This window comes from Chaetodon trifascialis, chromosome 11 (genome assembly GCF_039877785.1).
Source record: "Chaetodon trifascialis isolate fChaTrf1 chromosome 11, fChaTrf1.hap1, whole genome shotgun sequence".
Taxonomy (NCBI): domain Eukaryota; kingdom Metazoa; phylum Chordata; class Actinopteri; order Chaetodontiformes; family Chaetodontidae; genus Chaetodon; species Chaetodon trifascialis.
In genome coordinates this window covers 713581-740509 of record NC_092066.1, presented here as the reverse complement: position 1 = coordinate 740509, position 26929 = coordinate 713581, and the positions used below count along the sequence as shown (strand labels likewise).

Below are 26929 nucleotides of genomic sequence, written 5' to 3'. Positions count from 1 at the left end.
TGTTTTTAGTGGGGGTTATTTAAGGAGGAAACCCCGGGTGAACACGGGGAGAACATGCAAACTCCACACAAAGGCCCCCTCGAGCAGCAGGCACTGAAGACATGGTGGAGGACACGCCACCAGCGCCCACAGCGGGATTTGAACCGGGGACCTTCTCGCTGTGAGGCGACAGTGTTACCACTTGTGCCACTGTGCTACCCAAATGTAAATATAACATTCAACAGTCACTGTAACACAGTATTACACACGAAAACCACATGAAACATTTAAAAATTTACTCAAAAATGTTGTTTCATGATTTGAAATTTCACGTTTCGACACTTATGAATATGTGTTGGAGAACCTCACTAATGCAGTTAAGCTCCTCTCTCTTCTATAGTTCAGTAACAGCTCAGCTCCTCCCTCAATCTCTCCGTCTCCTCTTAGATCTGGATTTTCTCTCTGTTTCTCTTCCTCTACCTTCAACTGTGGAAATGACACTGATGCTACAGTCACCGTCATGTAAATGATAACAACATCAGCAATAATACACTTGCATATACATTCATGTAAAAATAATACAAATATAACTAATCATAAAATAATATATGACAGTATATGTATATATTAATATATAATAGTAGAGGGTACTATATGTACATGACAACAATTTATTGTACACTGATCAAAAATATATATAATATATATGTAATATAAACGCAACACTTTTGTTTTTGCTCCCATTTTTCATGAGCTGAACTCAACGATCTAAAACATTTTCTATATACACAAAAGAACCATTTCTCTCAAATATTCTTCACAAATCTGTGTTTGTGAGGGCTTCTCCTTTGCCGAGATAATCCATCCCACCTCACAGGTGTGTCTTAGGCTGGCCACAATCAAAGGACACTCTGAAATGTGCAGTTTTATCACGCAGCAAGATGCCACAGATGTCGCAAGTTTTGAGGGAGTGTGCAGTCGGTATGCTGACTGCAGGAATGTCCACCAGAGCTGTTGCCCAGGGGGGCACTCCTGAAGACCTTCTATGACTCTGTTGTGGCCTCTGCCTTGTTCTATGGTGTAGTCTGCTGGGGGAGCAGCATCACAGCAGCTGACAGGAAGAGGCTGGACAAACTCATCAGGAAGGCCAGCTCTATCCTGGGATGTCCTCTGGAACAGGTGGAGGAGGTGGGGGAGAGGAGGATGACAGCCAAGCTGTCCTCCAGGACAGACAAATGACTCCCACCCCCTCCAACACACACTCACTGCACTGAGGAGCTCCATCAGTGACAGGATGCTACATCCAAAGTGTGTGAAGGAGAGGTATCGCAGGTCATTCCTTCCTGCAGCCGTCAGACTGCACAACAGAAACTGCTCCCAGTAATCAGTACAATAATATGTTTACAATCTGTGCAATAACCTGTGCAATAATGCAATAATGTGCAATAATCAGTGCATAACAATCTGCAAATACTATCTACAATTTCTTAGGATGACGTTATTCTTTTATCCCACTCTTGTATATATACTTGTTTTGAATTTGCATTGCACTTGTTCTTATACTTTATACACTTTATTGATGCTGCTGTATATTGGAATTTCCCCTCGTGGGACTAATAAAGGAATACTGAATTGAATTGAATTCAATACAATTCAATTCAATTTTATTTGTATAGCGCCAAATCAAAACAGAAGTTGTCTCAGGACACTTTCCATATAGAGCTGGTACAGACCAAGCTCTTTTATCTACAAAGAAACCAACAATTCCCCCATGAGCAGCACTTGGCGACAGTGGCGAGGAAAAACTTCCTTTTAACAGGCAGAAACCTCGAGCAGAACCAGACTCTGGGTGGGCGGCCATCTGCCTCGACCGGTTGGGTGAGAGAGGAAGAGCAAGAGAGGGAGAGTGAGACAGACAGACAGACAGACAGACAGACAGACAGACAGACAGACAGACAGACAGACAGACAGACAGACAGACAGACAGACAGACAGACAGACAGACAGAAAGAAAAGCAGTCAGAGAGAGAGAGAGACAGAGACAGAGAGACAGACATGCAGTCACAGTAACAGTGACAGTGGATGTAATAACAGCAGTAGCAGTTGCAGTGGATGTCAGGCAGGGCCAAGGCAGGAGATGCAGCTGAAATCCACAATCCAGATTCAGCCACTGTCCATGGGAACCTGCAAGACGACAAAGCACAGAGACTCCGGGGAAGGAGCTAAGTTAGTAACACGCCGTGGTAGGACATGAGAGCGTGCAGATGGAGAGGGACAGAAGGATGGAGGAGCTCGGTGTATCTTTGGATGTCCCCCAACAGTCTAATCCTATAGCAGCATAACTAGGGGCTGGTCCAGGACAAGCCTGAGCCAGCCCTAACTATAAGCTTTATCAAAAAGGAAAGTTTTAAGCCTACTCTTAAATGTAGAGACAGTGTCTGCCTCCCGGACAATTGAATCGAATCGAATCGAATCGAATCGAATCGAATCCTATAGCAGCATAACTAGAGTCTGGTCCAACTGAAGCCTGAGCCAGCCCTAACTGCAGGTCTTTTCACAGAGGACATTTTCAGCCTTCTCTTGACCACAGAGAGGATGTCTGCCTCCTTAACAAAGACTGGAAGATGGTTCCACAAAATACAACTTGATAGCTGGAGGATCTGGCGCCAGTTCTGCTTTTAGATAATCCGTGGGGTACCACAAGGGTCCATTCTTGGACCGCTTGTTTTCAATATCTACATCTTGCCCTTACCTCAGATTATGGAGCATCATAATATTTCTTATCATACTTACGCAGATGATACACAACTTTATATTTCTGTGTCATCACATGACTACAGTTCCTTACTTTCACTGAGTGACTGTATTCATCAAATCAATGAGTGAATGTGCCAGAATTTTCTTCAGCTTAATGCAGGTAAGACAGAGGTGATTGTATTTGGCCCCAACAATGAAAGGTCAAAGATCAATGCTCACCTTAACTCCATGTCACTGACAACAGATAAAGCCAGAAATCTTGGTGTAATTATTGATTCTGATCTGAATTGACAAATATAACCAGAATCAAGGGATGTCTGTCCAAAGAAGACATGGAAAAACTTGTTCATGCATTCATCTTCAGTAGGTTGGACTATTGCAATGGAGTCTTTACTGGTCTAAACAAAAAATCAATTCGGCGACTACAGCTGATCCAAAATGCTGCTGCACGAGTCCTTACAAACAGCAGAAAAATGGACCATATCACACCAGTCCTCAGATCACTGCACTGGCTTCCTGTGAGTCACAGAATAGACTTTAAAATCTTACTGTTGGTCTACAAAGCATTAAATGGTCTAGGACCAAAATATATTCTAGATTTATTGACTCCATATGAAGTATTCAGACCTCTCAGGTCATCAGGGACAGGTCTACTGTATGTCCCCAGAATGAAAACCAAACAAAGTGAAGCAGCTTTCAGTTATTCTGCTCCTCACCTGTGGAACATTCTCCCTGCACACCTGAGGTCTGCACCACCTGTCAGCTCATTTAAATCAGGGTTGAAAACATTATTATTTGCTAAAGCTTTTGATTAAAGTAAATATATTTGCTCAATGATTTTAATCATAATCATAATGCTGAAATGTTGCCTTTTACTGGCGTCTGTTTTTAATTTGCCTTTAATTGTATTTTACTTTTATTTTTCTATTCTCTTCTAATTTCTTTCTTTCTTTGAAATGTATGATTTTAATGTATTTATATGCTTCTGTAAAGCACTTTGAATTGTGTGAATATGAATTGTGCTATACAAATAAATTTGCCTTTGCTTTTAGAGACTTTAGGAACCGTGAGTAATCCTGCGTTCTGGGACACAGTGTGTCTGAATTTAGTCGCAGAAAGTCAAAGGTCCTCCAGCTCTTTATGTCCTCAAGACATGCTTGAAGTTTAATGAAGTCATTGATTTTATTTTGCTTCATTGATAAATATAACTGGATATAATATGAATAACCGAAAATTTATTAATGGAGTATTTCCGGCAATATATTCCTCAAGGAAATATTTATACGGTGAATAGAAGCGGTCCAAACACAGAACCTTGTGGAACTCCATGACTAACTTTGGCGTGCACAGAGGAATCGTCATTAATATGTACAAACTGAAACTGATCTAAAGAGTCAGACTTAAACCATTTTGGTGCAGTTTCTATAATGCCTAATGAGGGATCCAGTCTCTGTAATAAGATGTGATGGTCAGTGGTGTGGAATGCAGCTCTAAGATCTAATAAGACGAGTACAGAGACATGTCCTTTGTCTGATATAATTTGGAGGTCATTTGTAACTTTGACCAGTGCTGTATCTGTGTTTTCATGCACTCTAAATCTCTAAACCCTGATTGACGTCCTCAAACCAGTCATCTCTCGATGTTATTTCCTCAGTTCAGCTCAACCAATAAATGTTTCCTCTGTTCACAGGAGCTCTGTCTCTAATCTGCATTGCTTCTTTCTTTGTTGTTGGATTTGTCATCAGTCCAGTGACTCTGGCTCAGACCGTAATGGCTTCATGGTGTGTGACTCCCTCTAGTGGACGTTGTGGAGGATTCAGTTGTGTTTGCTGCAAAGGTTTTTGTACAGAGTTTTGGTGTTTCCTGTCACTGTGGGCCTCAGAGCACAGTAGTACACAGCAGAGTCAGACAGCTGAAGCTTCTGGATCTTCAGAGGAACTGATCTTAAGGTGGAATTCAGTGTGGATGAAAATCTGTCCTTGAACTCGTCCTTCGTGTTAAAGTTGCTCAGTATGAATTTGGGGCTGTTGTTTCCATCTTGTTTGTACCAGAACAAAGTTGGAGTTGGGTTACTGGTCTCAAAAGTACAGTCCAGTGTAACTGTGTGTCCTTCAGTAGCAATGACATCTTCTTTTGTCTGGGTCACTCTGTCTTCTCCTTTACACTCTGAGGAAGAAGAGAACATGCAGAGGAAGAGACGAGTCAATAAAGATGATTGATTAAAGTTCCGTCATCAGTCAGACTCACAGACATTCAAGACTTTTCAAAGGAAATGTGATGTTTTATTTCTCACCAAAGCAAAGAGCAGCCAGAATAATCCACAGCCAATGTTCCATCTGTACAACAAGGTTGAAATGAAGAGGAGAAAGTAGGTGATGTTCAACATTCAGTGTGAGAATGCTTCTCTTCACAGCAGCACTTCTTATTGACACAATGGTTGAACACAGTGCACAAGTAGTGCAGCGCCTACTTGATAATGTGGCCCTCTAGTGGAGGTAAAAAGTTGAGTCCAACAGTGTGGAACAAAGGCCTCCAGCAGCTTGTCAGTGTGTCAGCTTGTGTTTTTGTACAGAGTTTTGCTGTTTCCTGTCACTGTGGTCCTCACAGCACAGTAGTACAGAGCAGAGTCAGTCACTGCAGCAGAGGAGATCTGCAGATCCATTTGGGTTTGATCCTCACTCACTTTAACAGACAGTCTGGAGTCTCTATTAGATATTAGATTTCCTGTTCCATAGTCAACGATGAGGAACTCTGGTGGTTTTCCTGGATATTGGCGATACCAGAAGAAATAATCTCCAGCAGTTGCTTTTTTGGAGTATTTGTAGGACAGAGTCACAGTGCTGTCTTCTAAACTGGACTCTTCATTGTTGACTGGACTGAGTTCTTGACAGCTGACACCTAAACAAAGAGATAACTCTGTTATAGCATGTTGTAAAAGTCTGACTGAATGAATGACAGACAACAAACATCTGACTGAAGCTTTTTGGTGCTGCATGATGGAACATACCTGTTAGAATGGAAAGAAACAGGAGAGAAAACACACAATGATGCAGCATGTTGAATAAAGGTAATGTTTGTGGTTTGTGTGTTGAACTCTGCTGAATATGGAAGCTCCTCTCTCTTCTATAGTTCAGTAACAGCTCAGCTCCTCCCTCAATCTCTCCGTCTCCTCTTAGATCTGGATTTCCTCTTCTCTCTGTTTCTCCTCCTCCTGGTTAACAGACTGCTAGCAGCACTTTGTTCCAGCTGGAGGTGAGAAGGTTTTTCTCTGTTTCTGTGGTTCCTTTATGAGAGGAGTTACAGAAAGGACGCTGCATTGATTTACAGGATGGATCACATTTTCAGGGTCTGCAAACAAAAGATGGACTTGTTTTATATTCCTGAAGTGACAACATTATTTCATCATACAATTTTATCCAATAACAGAGTTTTGGGGGAAAGTAAAAGGATCTCAATTCTAGACTCACTCAGTTTTAGGAAGGTCCGGAACACTAGCACTTCACATATCATAAACAACTGATATAATCACTGAATCACAAGTAGATATATGATCAGATGTTGTAAGCAGAGAGCGCATAAACGCGCTGTGTTTATCTCCAACCCCTTCAACTTCACCAAGGATCTGCTGGGGTAGAAGCATAGTGGTAAACTTGCCTCCTCGCAGGAAGGCATAGACCAACACCTGAGGCAGACATACAGCCACCCCGCAAGAGAGCAGGAGCTTGGAGAATGTGACATCCTCATAGACCCCATGAACCTGAGGTGCAGTTGAACATGTCAGAGCTGCAGCTACAGGATGTCAGGAAGGTGGTCCGCAACGCAAGGGCATACTCCACTCCAGGACTGAGTCGCTCTTCACACATAGTGTATAAGAACTGTCTCATGCTCCTGCTGCATCTGTGGAAAATCCTGCAAGTCTTCTGGAGAAGAGGGAGGATCCCAGATCAATGGAGAGTATCTGAAGCGGTGTGGGTCCTGATGGAGGAAAACTCCACCCAACTAGACCAGTTCCGCATTATCTCCCTGCTGTGTGTGTCGAGGCAAAGATCTTTCTCAGCACTGTTTCCAAACGGCTGTGTACCTACCTGGAACAGAACACCTACATCGACACATCGGTCCAGAAGGGCAGAGTTTCGGGAATGCCAGGCTGTCTGGAGCACACAGGTGTGGTGACTCAGCTGATAAAGGAGGCAAGAAAGAACAAGGGCAACCTGTCAGTGTTGTGGCTTGACCTGGCAAATGCATTTGGCTCCATTCCACACAAGCTGGTTCAGCGAACGCTGATGAAATATCATGTTCCCAGCAAGTTCAGAACCTCATGGCTGATCACTGCACCAATTTCAGGATGAGGGTATCTTCGGGAGAAATAACGTCATGGTGTCTAAGGTGGCTAAAGCAGGGATCCAAGTGAGGACTGGACGGAAGTGGAGGGCAGAGGACGCAGTTCGAGAGGCTGAGGCAAGGATGCATCAAAGGAGCCTGGTGGTGGTCACACGAGGCAGAGCTGGGCGAGGCTCCTTTCCAACTCCCCAAACGAACACCAGCAGGAAGGAAGGCTGCCACCTTGTTCAGGAGGAGGTGCGGGCTGCAGTGGAAGAATCAAGAACCATCACAGCAGTGCGAATGAAGCAACATGGAGCTTGGACAAATGGGAGAACGCAGTTGAGATGAAAGTGACCTGGGCTGAGTTGTGGAAAGCCGAGCCTCACTGCATTAAGTTCCTTATCCATGCAGTATACGATGTGCTTCCAAGCACATCAAACCTGCACACATGGGGCAAAGCCAAGACACCAGCATGCCCATTGTGTTCCAAGCAAGGAACCCTGGATCATATCCTCAGCTGCTACACCAGGGCACTTGGAGATGGAGAGTACCGCTAGAGGCATGACCATATTCTTAAGACCATCGCTGAAGTCATCAGCGAAGGACTCGGGTGGGCAAAACGGTTCCAGCCCTCCAAGAAAACCGTCACCTTTGTCAGAGCTGGGGAGCAGCCAACCCCTGCCAGAAGAACATCTGCAGAGATCCTGTTCTCTGCAGGAGACTGGCAGCTGCTGGTGGATCTCGAACATCAGCTGAAGTTCCCCAGCCACATTGCAGTCACCACCCTGTGACCAGACATTGTTCTTGTGTCTGAGTCCAGCAAGCAGGTAGTGCTGCTGGAGCTGACCATCCCATGGGAAGACCACAAGCTCTCCAAGTACACGGGACTGGTCAGTGACTGTCAGCAGGCTGGTTGGAGAGCAGCTGAATCCTGGTCAGCGGTGACCAGAGGCGCCGGGGCCCGTCCATCTCCCCCTCCTCCGCCTCTGGATCTACCGCTGGAGAACAGGTACGACATCCTGAGCCTGCAGGATTTCCCTCCCATAGGGGCGTGCTCCAGCTCGCCTCCGCGACCTGTCCACCCAGCTAGTCGTGGCTCTCGCCAGCACAGCAACCGGGATCCGCGTGTCCAGTCTGGCCCCTGTTCTCCATCTCGGCCAGGTGCAACCACAGGCCGGCGCCACCAACCCTGGGTCTCGCCCCGCCATCGGTGCACCTCCAGGCAGCCCGTGGAGCAGCGCACCCCCTCTGTGCTGGTCGTCGGGACCTCGATGGTCAGACACGTGTCGGTACGTGATGGTCGGACCTTCTGCCGCCCCGGAGCCCGCGTCAAGGAGGTTGAGTCCTCCACCCTCCAGTTGTGTGCTCAGCACAGCTCAGCCTCCACGCTGGTCCTGGAGGCCGGCATCAATGATCTCAGAGACCAGAAATCCGAGATCCTCAAGCGGGATTTCAGGTCCATGGTGGACCGCATGCTGGACACGGGGAAGCGACTGGTTATTTCCGGCCCGCTTCCCCCGCCGCGCTATGGTGACGTCACCACCAGTCGCCTCCGCCAGCTGCACCTGTGGCTAAAGGGATTCTGCCTGGGAAAAAGTATTCCATATGTGGACAATTTTATCTCTTTTTTAAACAGACCCCACCTTTTTAAAACAGACGGCCTACACCCAAACCAGGAGGGGTCACGGCTTTTATCAGTAAACATTGACTTGACAGTCCGGTCCTGCACCACAATCACCTCCTGACTCACTACACCCATACACACGCCCTCTGCACCTCACCCACACTCACACTCACCTTCACCCACCCCCACCTACATCATACACGCCCCTCCCTCACTTTACACAATCAAAACCATAATTTCACACAGACATAGGAGACCCAGGACTACTTTTAGATCAAAATGGGTTTTTAACATTCCACTGGAAAAATGTGATGAGCGCAAGTTCAGCAAAGATGTTAAAATGGCTGTGCTGAACGTGCGCTCTCTTTTAAACAAATCTTTTATTATAAATGACATAATTTTAGATAATAACCTGGACAGCATTCTCCTTACGGAGACGTGGCTTGGCACTGACGCACCTGTTGTTCTCACCGAGGCTTCCCCACCCAATTTTAACTTTTTATTTTCAACCAGGGGGTGCAAAAGAGGGGGCGGTACTGCTTCACTCACAAAAACCAACATGCACATGAACGAAGTCAATTTTAACAGCTACTCATCATTTGAATACCATGCCTTCGTTTTTAGCAGCCCACCGATCCTCTGTATAACTGTGTATCGACCACCTCAGTATTCTACTTCTTTTAGTAGTGAGTTTTCTGAGCTCTTATCAATTATTCATACCTCTTTTAACAGAATTTTAATATCCGGTGATTTTAATCTACACATGGATTTTCCCTCAGACTCAATGTCCAGAGAATTTTTAAACCTTTTACACTGCCTTGATTTTAAGCAACACGTGACGCAGCCGACCCACATCAGGGGGCGCACCTTGGACCTCGTTATATCTTATGGTCTGTCGGTTGGTGCGCCCTCTGTTGTGGACCTGGCTGTGTCTGATCACTTCTGTGTGTTTTTTACAATCACCAGTTTTAATCAGCGGGAGGCCCCTGTGAGAACAGTGAGGAAACGCTACCTAACTTCTGAAGTGGCTGCAAATTTTATCCAGATCTTACAGAGCACTCCTGCTGAAATTTTACCAGCACCCTGCGATTTTATCACTGACAGCTTTAACAATAAAATTAAGTCAGCATTGGACTCAGTGGCTCCACTTGTAATTAAAACAATCAAAACAAGACCCACACCTCCATGGAGAACTGAGGAAATTAAAAAACTCAAAAGGGAATGCAGGAGTGCTGAAAGGAGATGGAGGAAATCAAAGTTGACAGTTCACTATGAAATACTACGTCAACACCTCAAAATCTTCAATAACACAGTCAAACAAGCAAGAATCTCTCACTTCCAAAACTTAATCCATGACCATAAAAATAATCCCAAATTTTTATTCTCCACAATTGATCTTTTAACAAACAAAAATTTTAAAAGATCCTCCAAGACACCAGATAACGCCCTTTGCGAGGATTTTGCAGACCATTTCAGAAGAAAAATCAATGACATAAGATCCAGTCTTTTATCTCAACAGCTTTTAACACCTGGATCATTGCTTGGACCTGTGGAAACACTGGAGAGTTTTGCCCTGGTTGATGCAAGGACACTGAGTCGAGTTTTCTCCCAGGTAAAGCCCACAACCTGCCTTTTTTTTAGACCCAATTCCCACACCGTTTTTTAAAACACTCTATGGATTCTTTGAGGAACAGCTGCTGTATTTGGTCAATTGCTCTCTCCAGACGGGTGTCTTCCCCACCTCCTTTAAAACGGCGGTGGTGAGGCCCTTTCTGAAGAAGAGTGATTTAGACCCCAATGTTTTAAATAACTACCGGCCTGTATCCAACCTGCCATTTTTAAGTAAAATTTTAGAAAAACTTGTTTTTCATCAAGTAAATGAATTTTTACTCTCGAAACATATTTTAGAGACTCATCAGTCTGGTTTTAGGATGAACCACAGTACTGAGACAGCACTTTTAAAGATTTTAAATGACATCAGGTGTAATTTAGATAATCATAAACTCACAGTCTTGGTTCTACTGGATCTAACCGCCGCCTTCGATACAGTAGACCATCACATTTTATTAAATAGACTGAGGAACCTGGTGGGCCTCTCTGGTACTGTTTTTAACTGGTTCACATCCTACCTCACTGATCGAAGTTTCTTTGTAAGTATGGATACATGTTCCTCAGGAACCCATAAGATAAAGTGTGGGGTTCCCCAAGGTTCAATTTTAGGTCCAACTCTTTTTAATCTTTACATGCTGCCCCTTGGGGACGTCATCAGGAGGCATGGCATCAACTTCCATAGTTATGCTGATGATACGCAACTGTACATCGCCGTGTCTCCTGATGACCCAGGGCCAATTGATGCCCTTTTTAACTGTATTTTAGACATCAAGTCATGGATGGCAGCAAACTTCCTACAGCTCAACCAGGACAAAACTGAGGTTTTAGTCATTGGTCCTGAAGGCCAGAGAGAGAAACTTTTACCAAAGTTACAGGATTTTAAACCCTCAAAATCAGTAAAAAATCCGGGCGTGATTTTTGACTCTGAGCTCACTTTTATTCCACACATCAAAAACATAACAAAGATAGGTTTTTACCATCTTAAGAATATAGCCAGAGTCCGCCCGTTCCTCTCTCAGGCCAGTATGGAGGTGCTGATGCATGCTTTTATCACTTGTCGTTTAGATTACTGTAATGCCCTGCTCTCTGGTCTTCCCAAAAAGAGCATGTATAACTTACAATTATTACAAAACTCAGCCGCACGAGTGCTGACGAGGACCAGAGGGCGGGAGCATATAACACCTGTTTTAAAATCGCTGCATTGGCTCCCCGTGCGCTTCAGGATCGATTTTAAGGTTCTTTTACTAGTTTTTAAGTGTCTTAACGATCTTGGGCCTTCTTATTTATCTGCATTACTTTTACCGTATCAACCCTCGCGGACCCTGAGGTCCTCCGGTGCAGGCCTTTTAACGATACCACAAATTAGAACTAGAGCACATGGGGAGGCGGCGTTCAGTTATTATGGCCCCCGATTGTGGAACAGCCTGCCGGAGAGCCTCAGGGCCGCAGAGACTGTTGATGTTTTTAAAAAGAGGCTCAAGACCCATCTTTTTAATCAGGCTTTTTACTGACTCATTTAGCTATTTATAATTTCTTAGGCTGACCTTTATTCTTACATTTTCTAATATTATATATATTTTTATTTTTTTTATTTTATTTTATTTTATTTTTTTACTTTTTATTGTGTTACCTCAATGTTTTATTTCAATTGTTTTAGTCATTACTTATGGTCTATTTTATACATTTTACTGTTTTCTTCTCAGTTTTAGCTTCTATACCTTTTATCTTATTTTACTGTTCTAGCCCCTCATTTTCCAGTGTTTCCTCCTGGGGGCCTACCACACCGGGATTTGATTCTGGTTCACCGATGGGGGTGCTGTTCTGTGGATGGCCCTGGCCCAGGTAGCTAGAGAGCTTTACACCTTGGTGTGGAGCCTCCTGCCTGCCTGGGCTGGGGTGGACCCTGTGTCAGCACCCCCGCAGTCATGGACCATGATTCCTCTCGGTGTGCATGGCCCCCAAAGGTAGCTTCTTCCTCACCTCGGTTCTCGGTGCCCAGCCATGTCTCCTCAGCGACAGTTAGTGTATGTATGTGGGTGTGTGTAAGTTTGTGTGTGTGGGTATGTATGTCTGTCCATGTATGTGCGTGACTGTATGTAATTGTGTATCTCTGTGTATATTTGGGGGGGTGGGAGGTTTGGGGTCACAGTGTTCTATAATGTTGTTGTTTTTAACCCCTGTGAGGCACTTTGTATTACTATAAAGTATGAAAAGTGCCATATAAATAAAGTTGATTTGATTTGATTTGATGATGTCCCCCAGTGGAGGTTGGATGCAGGGGCTTTGCAGCCCTTCCCCTGACTAGTGCATTTAACAGTTTGGGCATCGAGGGCAAGAGAAGGAGGAGAGCCATCCGCAGGACCACCGATGCGGATAATGGATAATGTCTAACCAGTTGTCCATCATCAGGAGTTCATGGCCTCTATGAAGGTAACCGTCTGTCCTCTCTGCAGAAATAATGGACACCTCGACAGACATTGTCCCTGACACATCCTGTCGCAATTGTTCTGTGTGTTCATGAATTAATCTTAACCGATAACCATGGAGGTTTTATTGTACTCTTTAAATATGAAATGAAGGTCAGATCCATTGATTGAAGTCAAATGTTGAACCAAGAGAAGTGACGTCACATCCACAGGTTTATATGGCAGCGTGAAAAGTCAACAGAATATTGTGCTTTAGTTCATCTAAAAGTTAGGATCCTCCCTAAATCTGTCCTGTTTCAGGTCTCATGAAAATGTTTCATATCAACAAAAGTTGAAAAAATATGTTGTTGCACGTTGCCATGGTTACCTTGGTGAACTATAATTGTGAATGAATAAGTTGTCAGTGGTTTAATTTCTGAAGCTTTCCATCACAGTCCTGTCTGAGAGGACAGTGAGTCCAGACTGTTTCATCACGTCTCATTGAAGCTGAACAGTGTGTGACTCCCTCTAGTGGACGTTGTGGAGGATTCAGTTGTGTTTGCTGCAAAGGTTTTTGTACAGAGTTTTGGTGTTTCCTGTCACTGTGGGCGTCAGAGCACAGTAGTACACAGCAGAGTCAGACACTTTAGCTGAGACGATCTCCACATCTACACATTTCTCTGTCTTGTTAATGTGAGCTGAGAAATCAGAACCAGTTGGATGGATGGATCCTCCCTCTGTGATGGAGAGCAGGAACTCTGGTCTGGATCTCTGGTGTTGTCGGTACCACTGGATGTTGCGGATAGCACCGTCATATTTACAGGCCAGCTTGATGCTTCTTCCCTCTGCTACATGTTCTTCAGTACTTTCTGGCTTTATGCTGTTCATGGAACCCAGAGCTGCAAAATGAGTATTATTCATGTCAGTTAGTCTGCAAGAGACTCTAACATGAAGAGACTGAGCAGAGGTTCTGGACTCTTTCTGTCATCTTTGACCCTTTTTAGATGCTTTCAATGAAGCAAATGTCTTTTTCCATCGTGGAAATGTTGATCTTCTACACATGAAGCTGACGTTATGAAATGTGGAGCCAATATCTGGTTAATCCAGCAGGTTAAATGAGGCTTTGATCTGTGTTGTAACACTCACCTATAAAGTGAGAGAAGAGTAGAAAGAGGTAAAGCAACATGTCTTTGGAGCTGTTGAAGTCAGACAGACAGCAGATGAACAACGTTCTTCCACTGCAGGAGAATGAGAAAGGAAACAGCCTCTCTGCTGCACAGCCCTTCTCCTCAACATCAAGACCATTGTGCTTTGAGTTCCTCAAAGCTTTCTGCTCTGCAGACAGAGATCATCTCATTGGTTGAGGTGAACATGAGTGGGTGGGGCCAGAGACTCTCTGCCTACCAAAGTTCAGTTCAGCCAGTGAGATGATTTGTTGGTCCAGAGCAGCTCTGCCTCAGAGAAATGTTTGCTGAATGTCCACTTTCAGTCCTTCACACCATGTGAGACTAAGGCAGGTCAGAGTAGAAGGAAGCTTCACCTGAAGATTTTGTCTTTATTCTGGGAACATGGAGGACAGTTTACAGGTCTTTTAATGACAGTGGACGCAGACTAATATGAACATGTCATTTATTGAATCAGCCCGAGCAACGGTCAGACAAAAGCTCATCACACACAAAGTCCTCCTCACTTTAATGTCTCGGTTCATCATTGTTTGGTCGTCCTTCAGCTTGAATTTCTTCGGTCAAATATTGAATCAGTTTGTTTCAAATTGTTCATTTCCAGCCTGGATGCCATTAATTTCTCAGGTGTTCAGTGAGAACCTTGACGTGATCATGTTCATAGAGGGTTTAGTATTCATGAGGGAGGACAGAGGCAGATGGTATAAATCCTCCACATGGTGTCTTCAGCCTGTGTTTCTTCAGACGCTGTCACCTCATCCTGCATGTAGTGGTTGTGTTGGACTCAGCTGAGACGTCTTGTGCTGGACAGCAAACACTTTGAACTGAAGTCCTGAAGGTGCTGATGATTCTGAAGTGCCCCCTAATGTTTGTCACTATACAAATGATCCATGAAGTGGACTGACTGAGTATTGAGACAGAATCAGACTTTTCATGTTTGTGTGGTCTTTTGAAGGGTCAGTGACAAATGGCAAGATGAGAAATTCAAAAACTTTTTAAAATTCTGTTTTAAAAGCATTCATCAGGTCTGTCAAAATGTACATTTTGTGTTCATGTTGATTTCATGACATTTGAAATCAGATTTGTACCATTTTTTTACAAAAATCACACGGAATGTGCCTGAAAATGTCAAATGGTATAACCGAAAAAGAATGACAAATTTTAAAAATCTAATCCACCTAGAATGCATATAAATACAGCCATAAAAATAATTACCTAATTTTAAAATGTCACATGAAAATAGATTTTATAAGGATTACCTCCAAATGTACATTTTAGGCTTTTTTAAATACATTGAGTGGGACATATACTGTAATCATCCTTTGTGTTCTAAATAATCTTTGACAAATCATGTAAAAAATGTTTAAAAACATGTTATTGCACTGCAATAGAGGATTACTTTATATTCCACATTAATTTTTTCTGTATATTATAATATTTTCATGAAAAATACTGGTTACTCCAATTGACACTAACCAGTTACACCACCTGACAATGTTGCTTTTATAGTCAGAGGTCACTGTTTCTTGAAAAAAATGACACTGAAAATCAAGAATGACAGTCAAATGAATTCAAGCTTAACTGAACTTTATTTTTTTCAGTGTAGAAAAATATTTGTCATGTCTTCTGTAGAGGAAGCAGAGACTGGGAACTCGGAGGTCGATTCATCCATCACCAGGGCTGAAGTCACTGAGGTAGTTTGCAAGCTCCTCAGTGGCGGAGCACCGGGGTCGGATGAGATCCGCCCTGAGTACCTCAAGTCTCTGGATGTTGTAGGACTGTCTTGGTTGACACCCCTCTGCAACATTGCGTGGCAGTTGGGCACTGGGTTGGTGGTCCCTCTTTTTAAAAAGGGGGACTGGAGGGTGTGTTCCAACTATCAGGGGATCACATTCCTCAGCCTCCCTGGGAAAGTCTATTCCAGCATACTGGAGAGGAGAATCTGGCCGATAATCGAACTTCGGATTCAGGAGGAACAATGCGGTTTTCGTCCTGGCTGTGGAACACTGGACCAGCTCTATACCCTCCGCAGGGTGCTTGAGGGTTCACGAGAGTTTGCCCAACCAGTCCACATGTGTTTTGTGGACTTGGAGAAGGCATTCGACCGTGTCCCTTGCGTCATTCTGTGGGAGGTGCTCCGGGAGTATGGGGTTGGAGGCTCTCTGTTGAACTGGAGCAGGAGCTTGGTCCGCATTGCCAGAAGTAAGTCAGACCTGTTTCCGGTGCATGTTGGACTCCGGCAGGGCTGCCCTTTGTCACCGGTTCTGTTCATTATTTTTATGGACAGAATTTCTAGGCGCAGCCAGGAGCTGGAAGGTGTTCGGTTCGGGGGCCGGCAGATTTTCTCTCTGCTTTTTGTGGATGATGTTGTTTTGTTGGCTCCATCGAGCCAGGACCTTCAGCATGCACTGGGGCGGTTCACAGCCGAGAGTGAAGCAGCTGGGATGAGAGTCAGCACCTCCAAGTCCGAGGCCATGGTTCTCAACTGGAAAAAGGTGGCTTGCTCCCTCCAGGTTGGGGGAGAGTTCCTGCCTCAAGTGGAAGAGTTTAAGTATCTTGGGATCCTGTTCACGAGTGAAGGAAGGATGGAGGGTGAGATTGACAGGCAGATCGGTGCAGCGGCAACAGTAATGCAGTCGCTGTATCAGTCTGTCGTGGTGAAGAAGGAGCTGAGCCAAAAGGTGAAGCTCTCAACTTACCGGTCAATCTACGTTCCTACCGTCACCTATGGTCATGAACTTTGGGTCATGACCGAAAGAACGAGATCCCGGATACAAGCGGCTGAAATGAGTTTCCTCCGTAGGATGGCAGGGTGCTCCCTTAGAGATAGGGTGAGGAGCTCTGTCACCTGCTCCTCCACACCGAAAGGAGTCAGCTGAGGTGGCTCGGGCATCTCTATCGGATGCCCCCTGGACGCCTCCCTAGGGAGGTGTTCCAGGCATGTCCCACCAGGAGGAGGCCCCGAGGAAGACCCAGGACACGCTGGAGTGACTATGTCGCTCTGCTGGCCTGGGAACGCCTCGGGATCCCCCGAGCTAGAGGAAGTGTCCAGGGAGAGGGAATTTTGGGGCGTCCCTGCTCAGACTGCAGCCCCGTGACCCAGCCCCGGATGAAGTGGGAGACAATGGATAGATGGATGGATGGACTAACATTTATCCTATTACTAAATTATTGAAGTTTTGTCTTTTAAAGCTGCTGTTAATGTTGAAAGGTAGGTGTCACTGTACACCTACTTAATTCTGCTACATTATTAAATTAATACTTTACACTTAAAAATAGTTTCACATAATAAGTAGTTTATATTACAACATAAATCAGCATCATAAACTACTGATATTTGATAAAAGTGACCTATAACAGAGAGGTTTGTAATGGTGTAACCGGTTACACCATTTGCAATTTCAATTTAAAATCAAATTTGACAGGCATTATTATGGACACATATGTACACACATGGCCTTAGTGTGAATATTTCAAACTGAATTTTTAAAGTAAATACTCATTTTTGTAATTATGAAGATTAATTCATGTTTTCCTGGGGTCATACCATTTGACATGTAAACATAAGCATACCTGACCGTACCCCAAAAATGTAAAATTATCTCAAATTTGAAAGAGAGTTACTAACTTTGGCACATGGCAGTTAGTCTCATCAGGGGTCCTTCTCTGTGATGTCATTTCCTGTCACACTGTCTTCTTACATGATATTACCAAAATGGCTCCTTGAATGGTGGTTACACCACTTTGACACTTCAGGATTTTGACTTGACGGACAAAATTCCCCAAATAAAATATAAAATTCTGAACAACTGTGTTTTATTACTTTTATTTACTATTAAATAAATCTAATGTAAGATTATGCCAGACTAGTTGATAGCATGCTTTTTTGAAAATTTTAACCTTTTTAAGCAAGTTAAACTATTTGGTACCAAGTTTTTAGGGTTACACCACATGACATTTTTGCCATTATCCCCCAAATATTCTCTCAAAATATATTAAAACCATATATTTTAGACTAGGTCTTCAAAAGAAGGAATGTATGCAAGTAATATGTAAGTTTATTTTAAAATTTTTACCTTTTTAAATGAAAGCAAATCACATGGACACAAAAAAATAAGCGTCACGTCATTGACCCTGAATTGAACATCACAGATTAAACTCTGCTTTCCAGGTGAAGTTTGGAACTTGTAATTTTGTCCATCAGCGTCAGGTCCACAGCAAAGATGGTGGAGTGTTTGTGGAAGCTGCCGTCGCTTTAAATGAGCCACTTTACTCTGAAACTGGTCGACTGTGGTTGTACTGGATGCATGCTGTAGACTTTAATGCCTGAAAATACAAATTCTGAGTAAATCCACAGTTTATGTCTCAGTGTGTTTGATCCTCAGTTATTTCTGTATTCATTGGTTTTTTGTTGTCATGGTGTCTTGAGTTTGAAGCATCATCCAGCTGGTTTGTCCCTGATTGGCTGCTCATGTCAATCCTCCCACAGTGTTTGATCAGCAGCTGTAACCACAGTGACTGATCCAACAGGAATGATCAGAATCCATCTGATATGAAGCTGTGGTTTGAATACCACTTCCCTCCTGTTTGAAGAGCAGTCAGATATCTGTGTTCAGCTTTTTGTACAGCCTCTTCTACACTTTGTATCACTGTGTTTCTAGAGCACAGTAGTAGAGAGCTGTGTCTGCCAGGGTTAGCTTTGTGATGGTCAGTTCAGTCGATGATCTTGATGTTTGACTTTCATATCGATTGTCAGGAATATATTTGTAATTACTCCATGATCTTGCTCCTTTCCAGAGTATAAACTGAGGAGCCTGAATGTCAGAATGATGTTTGTACCAGTGAAGTCTAATATAACTATAGCTTGTCTCATATTGACATGTGAGTGTGACAGATCGTCCTTCTCTTCCACTGACTTTATCTTCTCCAGGAGAGATTGTGTTTCCAGCTGTGAGTCCTGGAAAAAGTGGATAAAATGAAGCCATTAGACTCACATTGTTCATGAGGCTGAGAGGAGAACACAGTGGAAAATGTCAAGTGTACAGTGTGATTGTATGGACATTGACAGTAAAAGAGAAAAAGTACAGTTCCATTAACATTCACTGTTCCAGGATGATGAAAAGGTGAGGTGCTTTCTGTCAGAGCAAAGAAATGAGAGGCGTTGTGAAATACAGCTTGTGTATATGTGGTTAATGCAGCAGCTTCAAGAAAACTTGAGCTCCTGTTCTGTTGTAACACTCACCTATAAAGTGACAGAAGAGCAACAAGAGGTAAAGCAACATGTCTTTGAGTTGTTGAAGTCAGACAGACAGCAGAGGAGCAATGATGTTCCACTGCAGGAGAATGAGTAAGAAATCATGTCATTGGTTGAGTTGAGGCTCAGTGGGCGGGGCCAGTCACCTCCTGATGTCATTTCCTCAGTTCAGCTCAACCAATAAATGTTTCCTCTGTTCACAGGAGCTCTGTCTCTAATCTGCATTGCTTCTTTCTTTGTTGTTGGATTTGTCATCAGTCCAGTGACTCTGGCTCAGACCGTAATGGCTTCATGGTGTGTGACTCCCTCTAGTGGACGTTGTGGAGGACTCAGTTGTGTTTGCTGCAAAGGTTTTTGTACAGAGTTTTGGTGTTTCCTGTCACTGTGGGCTGCAGAGCACAGTAGTACACAGCAGAGTCAGACAGCTGAAGCTTCTGGATCTTCAGAGGAACTGACTTATCCTTGATTGTAGCATTAAATCTGTCTTTGTCGAACTCGTCAGCATTTTCTGCTGTTTTTGAGAAACGTTTCAGCATGAACTTTGGGAAACTGTTCACTTCTTGTTTGTACCAGAACAGATAGGAAGTTGGGTAACTGGTCTCAAAAGTACAGTCCAGTGTAACTGTGTGTCCTTCAGTAGCAATGACATCTTCTTTTGTCTGGGTCACTCTGTCTTCTCCTTTACACTCTGAGGAAGAAGAGAACATGCAGAGGAAGAGATGAATCAATAAAGATGATTGATTCAAGTTCCGTCATCAGAGTCAGACACACAGACATTCAAGACTTTTCAAAGGAAATGTGATGTTTTATTTCTCACCAAAGCAAAGAGCAGCCAGAATAATCCACAGCCAATGTTCCATCTGTACAACAAGGTTGAAATGAAGAGGAGAAAGTAGGTGATGTTCAACATTCAGTGTGAGAATGCTTCTCTTCACAGCAGCACTTCTTATTGACACAATGGTTGAACACAGTGCACAAGTAGTGCAGCGCCTACTTGATAATGTGGCCCTCTAGTGGAGGTAAAAAGTTGAGTCCAACAGTGTGGAACAAAGGCCTCCAGCAGCTTGTCAGTGTGTCAGCTTGTGTTTTTGTACAGAGTTTTGCTGTTTCCTGTCACTGTGGGCCTCACAGCACAGTAGTACAGAGCAGAGTCAGTCACTGCAGCAGAGGAGATCTGCAGATCCATTTGGGTTTGATCCTCACTCACTTTAACAGACAGTCTGGAGTCTGGATTAGATATTAGATTTCCTGTTCCTGAGTGAGAGATGAGGAACTCTGGTGGTTTTCCTGGATATTGTCGATACCAGAAGAAATAATCTCCAGCAGCTGCTTTTTTGGAGTATTTGTAGGACAGAGTCACAGTGCTGTCTTCTAAACTGGACTCTTCATTGTTGACTGGACTGAGTTCTTGACAGCTGACACCTAAACAAAGAGATAACTCTGTTATAGCATGTTGTAAAAGTCTGACTGAATGAATGACAGACAACAAACATTTGACTGAAGCTTTTTGGTGCTGCATGATGGAACATACCTGTTAGAATGGAAAGAAACAGGAGAGCAAACACACAATGATGCAGAGACAGCATGTTGAATAAAGGTAATGTTTGTGGTTTGTGTGTTGAACTCTGCTGAATATGGAAGCTCCTCTCTCTTCTATAGTTCAGTAACAGCTCAGCTCCTCCCTCAATCTCTCCGTCTCCTCTTAGATCTGGATTTCCTCTTCTCTCTGTTTCTCCTCCTCCTGGTTCACAGACTGCTAGCAGCACTTTGTTCCAGCTGGAGGTGAGAAGGTTTTTCTCTGTTTCTGTGGTTCCTTTATGAGAGCAGTTACAGAAAGGACGCTGCATTGATTTACAGGATGAATCACATTTTCAGGGTCTGCAAACAAAGAGGGACTTGTTCTGTTTTCCTGAAGTGACGACATTATTTCATCACTGTAAACCTGAAGTCTGATAATAATGAAAGATCAGATCAGCATCAAATATTATTCCAGATTATGAGCAGGAGGCTTAACATCAACAAACAATTGTTGCAAGATTGAATTTGATCCATTTGACAGAAATTTCAAGAAAACTAAAAGGATCTCAGTTCTAGACTCTGTCATTTGTAGGAAGGTCTGGAACACCAACATTTCACATATAATAAACAACTGCTAAAATCACTGAATCGTAATGAAATATATGATCAAATATTGCAAGCAAAGCAAGTGAAATTGATGTGTTTTAAAAGGATTTGATTTAAGAAACGTGTCATTTGAACATGAGAGGACCCAGGATTGAACCCTGTGGTACACCACAAGAAATCACAGGCAGAGAAAACAAAAGATAAACTTGTTTTATAAAGAAAATAATCAAATCAATCAAAACCTGAGTCTGTGATGCAACCAGTTCATGGACATGGGTGAATACTTGATTGTGAAGAGGGACGGAGTCACAGCCTCCGTTTACAGCTCAACTCAACACGTTAACAAGCTGACATGTAATTATAACAAAGTCAATGTCAAAGTGTTTTATTGTCATATGCACAGCAAGAAACAAGTTTCCTTGTACAATGAAATTCTTGCTTTGCTGTCCACGAGAATGCCAGGATAAAAAAGATATATAAAAAGCAACAATATCAAACCAAGAGCAATTTAAAGAATCAAAGATAAATAAATAAACAAATCCGAGATAAATGAACAGAACTGCAACAGCTATAAGCAGAAATTGTAAATGACTATATACATAATTTCAATAGCTTTTCACGTAGTGCAAAGTGGTGTTATGTGCAAACTGGTAGGTGTAAACAGTCGACAGTAGCATGTGCAAACTGGTAAAAGTAAACATCAAACAGTAAGTAAACATTAAACAGTAAGTGTGCAGTCCAAAAATGGTAGAACTAAACCGTAAAAAAAAAACAAAAAAAAACAGTATAGTACACAGTGGAGAGTAAAGTGTGAGGTACAGTGCAGTTATGAATGCAGCTGAATGAACGTTGCCTAACCCTAACCCTCTCTGCCGTCCATGACTTCCTGACAATGGACACATCGACAGACATTGTTCCTGATGTAGTCTGTCCCAGTTATCCTGTGAGTCCATGAATTAATCTTTACTGATAACCATGGAGGTTTTATTGTACTCTTTAAATATGAAATGAAGGTCAGATCCATTGATTGAAGTCAGATGTTGAACCAAGAGAAGTGACGTCACATCCACAGGTTTATATGGCAGCGTGAAAAGTCAACAGAACATTGTGCTTTAGTTCATCTAAAAGTTAGGATCCTCCCTAAATCTGTCCTATTTCAGCTCTCATGAAAATGTTTCATTTCAACAAAAGTTGAAAAATATGTTGTTGCACGTTGAGGACAGTGAGTCCAGACTGTTTCATCACGTCTCATTGAAGCTGAACAGTGTGTGACTCCCTCTAGTGGACGTTGTGGAGGATTCAGTTGTGTTTGCTGCAAAGGTTTTTGTACAGAGTTTTGGTGTTTCCTGTCACTGTGGGCTGCAGAGCACAGTAGTACACAGCAGAGTCAGTCACTGCAGCAGAGGAGATCTGCAGATGAAACTCCTTTTTCGATTGATCTTGTTCAACAGACAACTTTGCTGTTTTTTCTGAATATCCTGAGATTAGAAACTGTGGAGATGAACTGGACGTCTGTTGATACCAGTAGACGTAGTCAACAGATCCTGAATATTTGCAGGAGAGAGTCACATTGTCTCCTTCCAAAGCCAACATTACATCTTTAAATGGCTTCACTAAATCCTCCGAGGATCCTGAAAAGAACAAAGATATTTTTCACTGTGACATTTTCTTTAACGTCAGTGTCGTCTTAGAAAAACGTTCCCAAAGCGTGAAATGGTTTTGAATGATGTCTGACGATCTTGTTGAAGTTGACTCACCAGTCTGAAACATGAACATCATGATCCAAACTAAAAGGAGCTGCATTATTTTCTCTTGTCCTGAATGAACAATAGACAGAACACAGCAGCTCTTCACTTCCAACATGAAGCCTTTCACATTCAGCTGTGGAGCTCCTCCTCCTGCTGTGGTCTGTTTACATTCAGGCTGATGGAAGCTTGAGAAATGACAGCGATGCTGTAGTCATCATCTCCATCGTCATCATCATCATCATCATCATCATCGTCATCGTCGTCATCGTCATTATCATCGTCATCATCCAAATTGTCCTGACTGAATCTGTGGAGAAACAACTTTCTGAAACATCCAGAAGCTCAGCTGCATACTGCCCTTCAGACTGCATTCCCACTTGGTCTTTAAACGCTGTATTTCAGACGGTTGTTCCAGAGATTTTAGCCGTTATTAACTGCTCATTTTCTGCTGGTTAAGATTTTGTTAACGATGTCACACTGCTGGTTGTTGGGTCACACCTGTTTTGCAGTCAGAGTTGAGGTGGTGGAGTGAGCGTTGGTGGCCTCTTATTTAATGTCTTGCTGGATTTGCCTTTGCTGCAGTGGATTGGGATGAAGGAAGGCTGGTTTGTGAGCTCAACAGCTGATCCAATGGTGCTCCGACTCATCCAGGAGAGCGTTTCAGCCAAATCTGTGCCAGGATGCTCCTCAGCTCTACACAGATTCACAGACTCACACACCAAAGCGCTGACTGTGTTTTGTATTCTTATTAAATATACATCCATACATTTAAATGTAAGATTAAGATTAAGATTAAGATTACTTTATGAATCACAGCACACACAGGGATTCCTCGCTACAGGGAGGAGGAGACTGTACACACGCCATTCATTATGTGAAATTATTTTTTCCGTCGTTCCTCCGCGGCAGAGCAGGAGCGGTGGGCTGCCAGCTGCCAGCCGATGCCGGTGCCCGCGCCCGGGGACCCATCCTTTTTCACCGTTGGTCAGGCGGTGATCTTCTTGTATGTTTTTAGTGGGGGTTATTTAAGGAGGAAACCCCGGGTGAACACGGGGAGAACATGCAAACTCCACACAGAAAGGCCCTTTTTCCTCGAGCAGCAGGCAGGAGGACACGCCACCAGCGCCCACAGCGGGATTCGAACCGGGGACCTTCTAGCTGTGAGGCGACAGTGTTACCACTTGTGCCACTGTGCTACCCAAATGTAAATATAACATTCAACAGTAACTGTAACACAGTATTACACACGAAAACCACATGAAACATTTAAAAATTTGCTCAAAAATTTTGTTTCATGATTTGAAATTTCACGTTTCGACAGTTATGAATATGTGTTGGAGAACCTCACTAAAGCAGTTAATGACACAATTAGAACTGAAGCTCATTTAAAGGTTAGGATCATCATCATCACAACTTGAATCGTATGAAACAACACTTTCCTTTTCTCTGTGTTTTAACTTTAGTGCTTCATTTTGTTTGTTTTAATCAGCACAAGAATCAACACGACCATCACATCCTACTGAAGTTTAACAGTGTGTGACTCCCTCTAGTGGACGTTGTGGAGGATTCAGTTGTGTTTGCTCCAAAGGTTTTTGTACAGAGTTTTGCTGTTTCCTGTCACTGTGGGCTGCAGAGCACAGTAGTACACAGCAGAGTCAGACAGCTGAAGCTTCTGGATCTTCAGAGGAACTGATCTTAAGGTGGAATTCAGTGTGGATGAAAATCTGTCCTTGAACTCGTCCTCTGTTTTTCCCGAGCCAACCTTAAACTGGCTCAGTATGAATCTGGGGCTGCTGTTTCCATCCTGTTTGTACCAGTAGAGATAATCATTTGATGAACTGCTGTTATATTGACAGCCAAGTGTTACTTCCTGTCCTTCAGTAGCAGTCTCATCTCCTTTGGGTTGCAGCACGTTGTCTTTTTGTGCTCTGCTTCCTGTAAAACAGCCACAAACAGTATCAGTGTGCTGTCAAAGAATCATGTCAATGTTGGATTGATGTCAAAGAAACAGAGTTGTGTTCATACCAAGGCACATCGCAGCCAGCAACACTGAGATGAACAGAGGCGTCATGTGTGCAGTGTTGAGTCACTGTGAGCTCCAGCAGGTCTAAAGAAGGCTGTGATCTCTGTGTTTAGTCTTCATCACCCAGTTGGTGGATTAGGAGGAGGAGCCTGATCACAGTGTCAGGGCTCATTCACAGCCCTGTTATTCCCCCGACTGACGAGTTTACACTCAACACATTTCACTGACACTCTCCTCTCCTGTAGAACTTGTCTTGTATGTGGTCATTATGTGAAACTACAGCTATAGGTTCATTGCATATGCCACTGAACTCTATTGTCCCTCTAACAAAAAGAAGATAACAAAACAGAGGACGTCCAATCAAACAGCTGAGCTACTGTCGCTCAAATTGCCAAATAAGTTCATGCTGGTTCTGATAGAAAGGTGTCAGATTACACAGTGCATCGCAGTTTGTTGCGTTTGGGGCTGCATAGCCACAGACCAATCAGGGTGTCCATGCTGACCTCTGTCCACCTCCGAAAATGGCAACAATGGGCACATGAACATCAGAACTGGACCACAGAGTAATGGAAGAAGGTGGCCTGGTCTGACGCATCACGTTTTTTTTTTCATCACGTGGATGGCCAGGTGCGTGTGCGTCGCTTACCTGGGGAACACATGGCACCAGGATGCACTCTGGAAAGAAGGCAAGCCGACAGAGGCAGTGTGATGTTTTGGGTGATGTTCTGCTGGGAAAGCTTGTGTACTACCATTCATGTGGATGTTACTTTGACATGTACCACCTACATAAGCATTGTTGCAGACCATGGACACCCTTTAGGAGAAACAGTATTCCCTGATGGCTGTGGTCTCTTTCAGCAGGATAATGCATCATGCCACAAAGCAGAAATGGTTCACGAATGGTTTGTGAACCACAACAACGAGTTTGATGTGTTGACTTGACGTGTTGGCTGCTCATGTCAATCCTCCCACAGTGTTTGATCAGCAGCTGTAACCACAGTGACTCTGATCCAACAGGAATGATCAGAATCCATCTGATATGAAGCTATGGTTTGAATACCACTTCCCTCCTGTTTGAAGAGCAGTCAGATATCTGTGTTCAGCTTTTTGTACAGCCTCTTCTACACTTTGTATCACTGTGTTTCTAGAGCACAGTAGTAGACAGCTGTGTCTGCCAGGGTTAGCTTTGTGATGGTCAGTTCAGTCGATGAGCTTGATGTTTGACTTTCATATCGATTGTCAGGAATATATTTGTAATTACTCCATGATCTTGCTCCTTTCCAGAGTATAAACTGAGGAGCCTGAATGTCAGAATGATGTTTGTACCAGTAAAGGTAAACATCCTCTGATGTTGTCTCATATTGACATGTGAGTGTGACAGATCGTCCTTCTCTTCCACTGACTTTATCTTCTCTTGGAGAGATTGTGTCTCCAGCTGTGAGTCCTGGAAAAAGTGGATAAAATGAAGCCATTAGACTCACATTGTTCATGAGGCTGAGAGGAGAACACAGTGGAAAATGTCAAGTGTACAGTGTGTTTGTATGGACATTGACAGTAAAAGAGAAAAAGTACAGTTCCATTAACATTCACTGTTCCAGGATGATGAAAAGGTGAGGTGCTTTCTGTCAGAGCAAAGAAATGAGAGGCGTTGTAAAATCCAGCTTGTGTATATGTGGTTAATGCAGCAGCTTCAAGAAAACTTGAGCTCCTGTTCTGTTGTAACACTCACCTATAAAGTGACAGAAGAGCAACAAGAGGTAAAGCAACATGTCTTTGAGTTGTTGAAGTCAGACAGACAGCAGAGGAGCAATGATGTTCCACTGCAGGAGAATGAGTAAGAAATCATGTCATTGGTTGAGTTGAGGCTCAGTGGGCGGGACCAGTCACCTCCTGATGTCAT

General features: G+C 43.4%; 1 protein-coding gene and 1 pseudogene across 1 annotated transcript; one reads left to right on the top strand and one right to left on the bottom strand.

The window, feature by feature from the left end:
- The first annotated feature begins 6283 nt into the window (after window positions 1-6283).
- LOC139338727 (uncharacterized) lies at window positions 6284-12678 on the top strand (annotated as a pseudogene).
- A 5848-nt stretch (window positions 12679-18526) lies between these two features.
- Window positions 18527-19994, bottom strand: LOC139338726 (uncharacterized). The gene is made up of 3 exons (XM_070973970.1): window positions 19952-19994; window positions 19495-19822; window positions 18527-18887 (listed from the first exon to the last, which is right to left on the bottom strand). Exons 1-3 carry the CDS (start codon window positions 19992-19994, stop codon window positions 18527-18529), a joined length of 732 nt encoding a protein of 243 aa, XP_070830071.1.
- Between the last annotated feature and the right edge of the window lie 6935 nt (window positions 19995-26929).

What these genes read in the sequence shown, in the direction of transcription:
- LOC139338726 (XM_070973970.1), bottom strand. Translation starts at nt 19,994, where the DNA reads ATGGAACATTGGCTGTGGATTATTCTGGCTGCTCTTTGCTTTG. An exon ending in TCTGGCTGCTCTTTGCTTTG is followed by an intron (nt 19,823 to 19,951) that starts GTGAGAAATAAA and finishes CTTCTTCCTCAG; the next exon opens with AGTGTAAAGGAGAAGACAGA. An exon ending in ACAGGAAACACCAAAACTCT is followed by an intron (nt 18,888 to 19,494) that starts GTACAAAAACCT and finishes TTCTCCTCTCAG; the next exon opens with CCTCATGAACAATGTGAGTC.